This window comes from Dromaius novaehollandiae, chromosome 2 (genome assembly GCF_036370855.1).
Source record: "Dromaius novaehollandiae isolate bDroNov1 chromosome 2, bDroNov1.hap1, whole genome shotgun sequence".
In the NCBI taxonomy this organism is placed as follows: domain Eukaryota; kingdom Metazoa; phylum Chordata; class Aves; order Casuariiformes; family Dromaiidae; genus Dromaius; species Dromaius novaehollandiae.
The window spans coordinates 24,193,248-24,200,445 of record NC_088099.1 but is presented as its reverse complement, the minus strand read 5'-3'; the positions used below and the strand labels follow the sequence as shown (position 1 = coordinate 24,200,445).

At 37.1% G+C, this 7,198-nt stretch overlaps 1 protein-coding gene across 3 annotated transcripts in view; it reads right to left on the bottom strand.

Annotated features, from left to right (window-relative positions):
* Window positions 1–2,759: 2,759 nt before the first annotated feature.
* The window catches only part of FAM171A1 (family with sequence similarity 171 member A1), an 89,934-nt gene continuing 85,495 nt past the window's right edge, over window positions 2,760–7,198 (bottom strand). For 2 of the 3 annotated variants that reach the window (XM_064505994.1, XM_026098649.2), the window contains one exon: window positions 2,760–6,831. In XM_064505994.1, coding sequence (XP_064362064.1) covers window positions 5,139–6,831 — 1,693 coding nt within the window. In that variant the 3' untranslated portion in view covers window positions 2,760–5,138. The remainder of the gene's footprint in view (window positions 6,832–7,198) is intronic. The other variant, XM_064505995.1, reaches the window with a different exon arrangement.

Here is a 7,198-nt window from a genome sequence, read left to right as displayed (position 1 = left end):
ATTGCCAAAAACCTTTCAAAACAATGATTACCAAAGGAGCTCTTTGAAAGTAACTTCTTCCAGCTGCGATGCTCAACAGCTCTTGCAACAGGACCAGGCATTCCTCTGAAAGTACGATTTCTCATCCCACAGCAGAATTTCAAGCACCATTTCCTACCTTTATATTGTAATACTGGCATAACCATTCTGCAGTTAGGTTTATTCAGGAGTCTGTATCTCCAGTCGTGAATGCAAAGTCCTTCTCTCCACAATTACAAAGATAAACTGACACAGGTATTTCATTTGTACCTCTATTGTTACCACATTTTCCTCCCCTAAGTCTGTAAGTTTCCAATGCAGAAAACATATTTAGTAATCAAATATACTGGCACTATTTATTCCTAGAAAAAAAAGCATCATCAAGAAAACAAGAAGTACTTTGGTTAAATGATAATAAAACAGGTGCCACATTTTGTAAGCTAATAATCTCTGAATAACAGAGGGTCACTGCCAAAAAGAACTAGACACCCTTTCTTTTATTACTGTCAAATACAAGATATACCTGGTGCCAGTTTATCAGGCAGAATTACATGAGTAAAATAAATGTTCCTTTAGTCTCAAAATGGCACTTGGCTGCTGCCTAGTTGTAGGTTAGCACAGAACTTAACCTGAAGTTAGCAGTAAGTAAAGGAACAGGAAAAGAACAATAATTGTCTTATTTTTCTCATCCACGTTTGAAACCAGGAGCGGCTATAATTGTTTTCAGCTTTATTTTAATCTAAAAGCAAGGTGACATTAATGAGCTGAGAGAAAAACAGGAACATTTGCACTCAAATGCACTACATTGCCATCAGTGCATCGTTTGAGCGGAGAGGTTATAAGCTGACTAATGCCATCACTACTGTGCTCAGGAAGGTCCCTCTAGCTGACAGGGAGCTCTGCACTTGGACTGACAGCATTCCCATGAAACAATTGCTGATCTTGTGCCAGGCACCTCCTGGCAGCATGGCAGCTGGTCATTATTGATAAAAGTACTGCGTAGATTTATCTTCTGAATTCCAAAAATGCTATGTGACTACTACGGCTATCGTCGATGAAACAGTTCACCAGCAGGTGGCAGATATTCCAACTTTAAGCATTTCAAATGTTAAAGCGATCCACACAGCAGCAGATTCAAGAAAATAATTACCTGTTGCCTATACATTTTAGAAAAGCAAACCAACATTTTTTTTCTTGTTTGATGATGCCCAAGGATGATTCTAAAAGTAGCTGAATGGCGCGAGGCTCCAGGTTACAGTTTATTTATAGTTTAAGAGGTACTGTGTTATAACAGGATTTAATCCTCATATGAGTTATGGTTGGTTAAGAAAAAACAACACCTTTTTTGGTTTACTAGCGTCCTTCCTAGAGAAAGAGTAAATAGCTAATCCAACACTTGCTCGTTTACATCTGTGCTATCTAGAGGTTGGCATCTTCATGGGAGATGTGGTTTCTTAGTGAACTTCAGCCTCGTGTGTTAAGGATAGTGACATAAAGTTGGTCCTTCACAACACTCACAGATGGAATGCAGGGCAGAAAAGGACAGTACTACCTAGGTAGTATTTCAAAAGTGCTTAATTCACTTTACAAAAGCTACTCAACCCTTTTTTTTTCAGAGGAAAGCATCATAAGTGATTTCTAAATGGTGGGTTTTTTTCTTTTTGTAAGCTATTCATCTAAGCTCAGTATCACAGTGTTTATATTGGTATAATGTGTCAGGCTGCAAATGCTTTGAGGCAAGAACCAATTTTTTTCTCTATTTGTACAGGGTTTAGCATGTTGGAACCCTGATGAAGTAATTATTCAAAATAATAAAAGGTGATTATCACAATAAGTCAAGGTGCTTTTTAGATAGTTTAATAAGCTCTGAGAAACAAGTATTTCATCAGTAACAAAGTGGGAACATCAAGTCCATGGATTCTTAATGAGTGTATGAAATTTTATGACTGTTGGGAGTTCACAGGTCCCAAGATGCAAGTGTACTTTGGATAGTATAATGTAAGATTTAGGAATTAGCATCTTTACCATTTCACTCACTGTCTGTGTTTGAAAATCCAGACAAATCTTACATTAACTGAAGACCTGTTCCTAGTATTTTTCACAGTCTAATACAATGTCATTTCTTTTGTTAAGCTTTGTCAATACAATCTTTTGACTTTTCCCCCATTAATACTTGCCATAAAAATATAAGAGAACCACCTAGCTGGTTTTCTAGTCTTCTGCTTGGACTATGATCACTTGGAACTGTTGATGGCAAGACATAGTCAAATTATACTTTGTTCTACATGTTTTAGAACCTTTATTGGTATTTGCTTCATTGTGCAACTGCAAAATATAAGCAAACAATTTATTCATATGTTACAAAAGATCTTTTTCAGTATGTTTTTGAGAATTAAAACACAGGACCTGTGTCATTGGGCATTAAGATTAGACAAAGAAATAAGCTTTTGCCATGGGCACACCCTAATCTCAACCAATAATCTGATTTGTGTTATTCTGTTCCAGTTTCATGTAACATTGGGCTCAGATGTGTTGGATATATTGAGGACATTTCAAAAGCTATGTATTCTGCAATACCAAACACTATATGGGAATAAGATATATCGCAGTAATTAAAAAAGTTATTTTTAAGAAGGTTTGCAAAATACCAGCATTGTGTTTGTTCAACTATATTTGCTGTATTGGGACCACAAATTATCAAACCATCAAATTATGTTTTTTAAAAATAAAAACAACACAACTAAAAGAAACAATCTGCTGCAATTTAATAGTAACAATCTCACTTTACAAGATAATAATGATGAAAACTTTGCAAAGGAATCTGGAAAAGAGAATGTAATTAAAAATGACAGATTTAAGATGACAAAAATTGAAAATTAAATAGCACAATAGTTCTAGTAGGTTCAAATTTTAACCAGAATGTTTGTTTGATATAGCATTCTGATTAATAAGTGACACTATATTACCAGCACTTACTGAAATTGGATAAATACCATTCCTTTAAAGCACAATTGTTCTGTTCAGCGACCTAGCACAGATCGACAATAAGTAACTCAGACCCCAGACCCACTTCACATGTGGTCAGTAGCAAAATTCCTAAATGGAACAGGAAGGACCCAGAATGCATATGACTACTAAAACATAACTGACTGCCTATATGGTGATTTCAATATTCAGTGAACTCTACAAATATTATTTTAGATTTGTTCTATGACACATACCACTGCCAAATACAAATCAAAGCAAGACAGAGGTGAAGTGGCTTTGCAGATGGAGAGCACTGGACTGGGATCTGGGAAATCTGCATTCAGTTCCTGGCTTGAGCCCAGACTTTCAGCTAAGACATTCAGTTAAGTGGAAATTACAACTCTGAAATCTACTGAAAAAAAGAGCAATGCTTCTGAGTCAGGGTTTATTATTTAAAATTAAATATGAACTATATAAACGTTCTCTAATCACCTTAGAGATTACATAAAAATAATTTTATAAAGTGTTACTGCTGCTAATGCTGTGTAAAAATAATTGAATGAAATATGATGAAATGAATGTATATGAAGGATTCCACAAGAGGGCAAGTCACATACTTTCTCTCCTTTGAACCTAATTCATGAAGTGGTCAGAAGTGTCCAGTAAATGTAGGTACCCAAGAAATCAGAATGAAAACTGGTTCCACTGGAAGCAAAACTCCATAGAGAAGTTCAGTGATACCAGAATTTCATTTCCAAAATCTTCAATGATACTTAAGTAAATTGTTAAGTATTTTTCAAGATAGCAAGGATGCTTTCCTGAGAAGGGGTCTACATTTCAGTATTGACTGAAGTTTATGAGAACCTCCTATGAAAGTTTCATTGTTAGTAAGCTACACAAGCATATATATGGACAATAAAAGAGAAACCAAAGTAGTTTCGCTTATTTAATAAGATAAAATACTGTGATGATCACCAAGAGAGGAAAAAATCCACAAGGATTATTTTTTGCAGTTTATTTTCAATTATAGTTTTTGGATAACCAAGCAGCTCTGTATGAAGAAAGCACAGAAGAGCAATTCTGGCACTTTTGGATAGTACTTTTTTTTTTCCCAAAAACTTTTTTAGACACATTCAGTCCACTTGCTCGATCCATAGTCCATTTTATATGAGCAAGATTAGCTCATATGATTCCAGAGAAAACCAACGATATATACAGTCAATGAAACTATCTTCTTGGCTACCCTGGGGCCTTTAAAATGTCCTCTAAGTCTACCCTGGCTAAACAGAATCCACAATATACATGATAGTTACAGAATACACTGTATTGAAATGAGAAATGCTCAGCACAAAATGGGACTCTTGGCATGCAGCTTAAAATAAAAGGTAAAAGTTCAGAAGTTTATAAAATCCCAAATGGGGTCAATTAAAAGGAGTTAGCAAAAGAAGGGACTATTCATTTTTACTGTAAAAAAGGCACTTTGAGTAAATGGGACCAGAATTGGAGGAGTCCTAGTTGACACAAAGTTCAGTTTGGTTTCATAAAAAGGCTTCAATGCTAAGGGAAGCTACTCAAGTTTCCTGCAGTTTTACATTAAAATAAATTGCTGAGTAGTTTATAATAAAGGACATAAAATGTTTACAACCAACTTGTAAAATTAAGAAAAGCATAGTATAAGCAAAATATTACTAAAAGCAGCAATGCATAGCCTTTCATTGAGATAATGCACAATTTTGGACACCACGTGTCAAACTTGTTTTTAAGATACTCTTTCAGTAGCATTATCAACATAAAATTGGCCTACATAACATCTTTACCAGCTCCCATTCATAAGGAGATTGAGGTCATAAACCGACCAAAACAATTTGTCAGTATTTTTAACATCCTGGATGACCAATATCAAGTATATGGAATAACAATCACGCTCTTTGTTCAGCTATCTCACTGGAGGCAGCCGTTAAATCAGAGGAATGATTTTAATTCTTTTCTAACATTTACACAGTAATGCATTTAAGTTCTTTCAAAAGTTGCTCACCACAGTTTGTTTTTCTCTTTTTTTCTCCACAACAAAAAAAGAAAAAAAATCAAGCACTTCCACAGAAAGAATATTTGGCAATTTTATATTCCACTGAATGGTGGATTTTCACAATAGCTCACTTTAGATTGAACGTCATTAGTGGTCTTTCCTCTCGTTTCTGCCAAGGACTCTTCTTATCTTCACCTTGGTCATCTTCCTCATCCTCCTCATCATCTTGAACAGGTGTTCCATGTTCAGGACTAGTTAATGGCTCTGGTTTGGTTTCCACAGTTCTTGTTTCCTCCTGCAGGCTGGGCAGCTGCACACCACTTCTCTTACTAGTGCCTTCTAGTAGGCATCGTAGAGCATTGTCCTCTGGGCTACAAACTGCTGTTCCACATTCGCTCCCACTTTGGTCCATGTCATCCAAATACACAAGTTGTGTATAAGCTGTGCTATCTGAAACCTTCTGCTCTCTCTGCTGGTGCTCCTGCACTGGTGGGTGACTCTGTGGCGCAGACAGATGATCTCCTCTTCCCTTTCGGGCAGATTTTGGTTCATTCATGTCAACACCAGAGTCCAAACTGGCATCGTTACTCCCATTCCTACCAGCTCTTTGGAGATCAATGTATGAATGTCTAACATGAGCATTTGAACGTCCATCTAGAGAAACAAACCATGCCCGAGGATGAGGCAATGGCTTTCCACCTCCTAATTCCATCAAAGCCTTTTCTGTAAGAAGCTGCACTTCACTATTCATTTGAGCCAGGGATGCATCATTAAGTGAGGCAGGAATGGAAATAGATTCAGACATGGAAGCATTCTGTTGGCTCCACTCAGTTGCACCTGCATCTTGCAAATGTTGCTGAGATACTGCTTGCGATGCTAACTGTTGGGGTTGCAGCTGTTGTGGGGGGTGTGGAAAGAGCCGTGCATGAGGGTTAGGAAGCTCAGCCTGAAGTCTTTCTAAATCAATTTGCTGGTCAGCTGGAACAACCAGTGGTTGGCTAACATAAGGGTGTTCTCCTGGTAATTTCATGTAGTGACCTGGAATGACCAATGCAGGCAAAACTTTTCTGTAAACACTATCATTAACTTGGTCAACCGAATTGCAGCAAATTAACTGACCTGGTCGAGGGAAAGATGTAGGTCGTTCAAGGTGATCAACTGAACGGGACATCATACATTCAGTAGGTCTGCAGTCCAACAGTTCTTTTTCGGGGGCTGAAGGTATGGGGTATATTTGTTCCTGAATATTGTATTTACTTCCAGAAGCAATATGATTCAGAGATACTTGAATTTCTCTCTCTTGCTTTTCAAATAAAGGCTGAGACAGCATAGCATTGTAACTTCTCCTGTACTCATCTTTGATAGGGGACTCATAGCCTTCAGCTGTTTCCATAGATTTTCTTGTCTTTAAAGGAAAACTATCTGCTGATTTGTGGTAGTCTTTTCTTAGAGACCCACTGGGAGTCAGGTCATCCAAGGAAATTATGCTCTTGTCTTTCTCCTTGTCAGAAAGCAGTTCCTCTCGGGAGCTAAAATCCTGGGAAGTACTGAATGAGTGTTTGAGCATAGGTGTATGCATATCTGCTTCTCCACTAGCTGATACCATCTCCATGTGGACAGCACTGATTAATTCCTTTGCACCTGAAGTTTCAGTGTGTCCATTGCTAGCAACAGACAACCCACCTGGAAATTCTGACTCACGACGGGAAAATATTAAATTTATATGTGACATAGAAGTTGCTTGATCCTTCTTAGAAGTGTCCAGTGCTGTGGGAAGTTGCAGCTTCTTATGATGCTGACGTGGTTTTAAACATTTTCTTCTATAAGAGCCGGTAACAAAAGAAATAACATATTTATGACTGTTGTACAGAAACAAGATCAGCAAGTGTGTCCTAAATGATTTTTAAGCACTGATTAAAAGAACAAAGATGAAATCAAAGACAAACTATTGCCAGTCAGGAAATATCTCAAGCACCAATTATAAATTGGAGCAAATGTCTGGAGGAGACAAATATAAAATGACTTATTAGTATACACTTGCTGATAAGGACTTAACATTCACTTTGAGACAGGTCTGATGAGAACAGATGACTTGCAAGTGCAGAACAGGTAGCATTACAGAGATCTTCAACCTCGACTTTCAAGCTTACGTTTGATAGGAGGTTTTAAAACATCTTATAAGGAAAA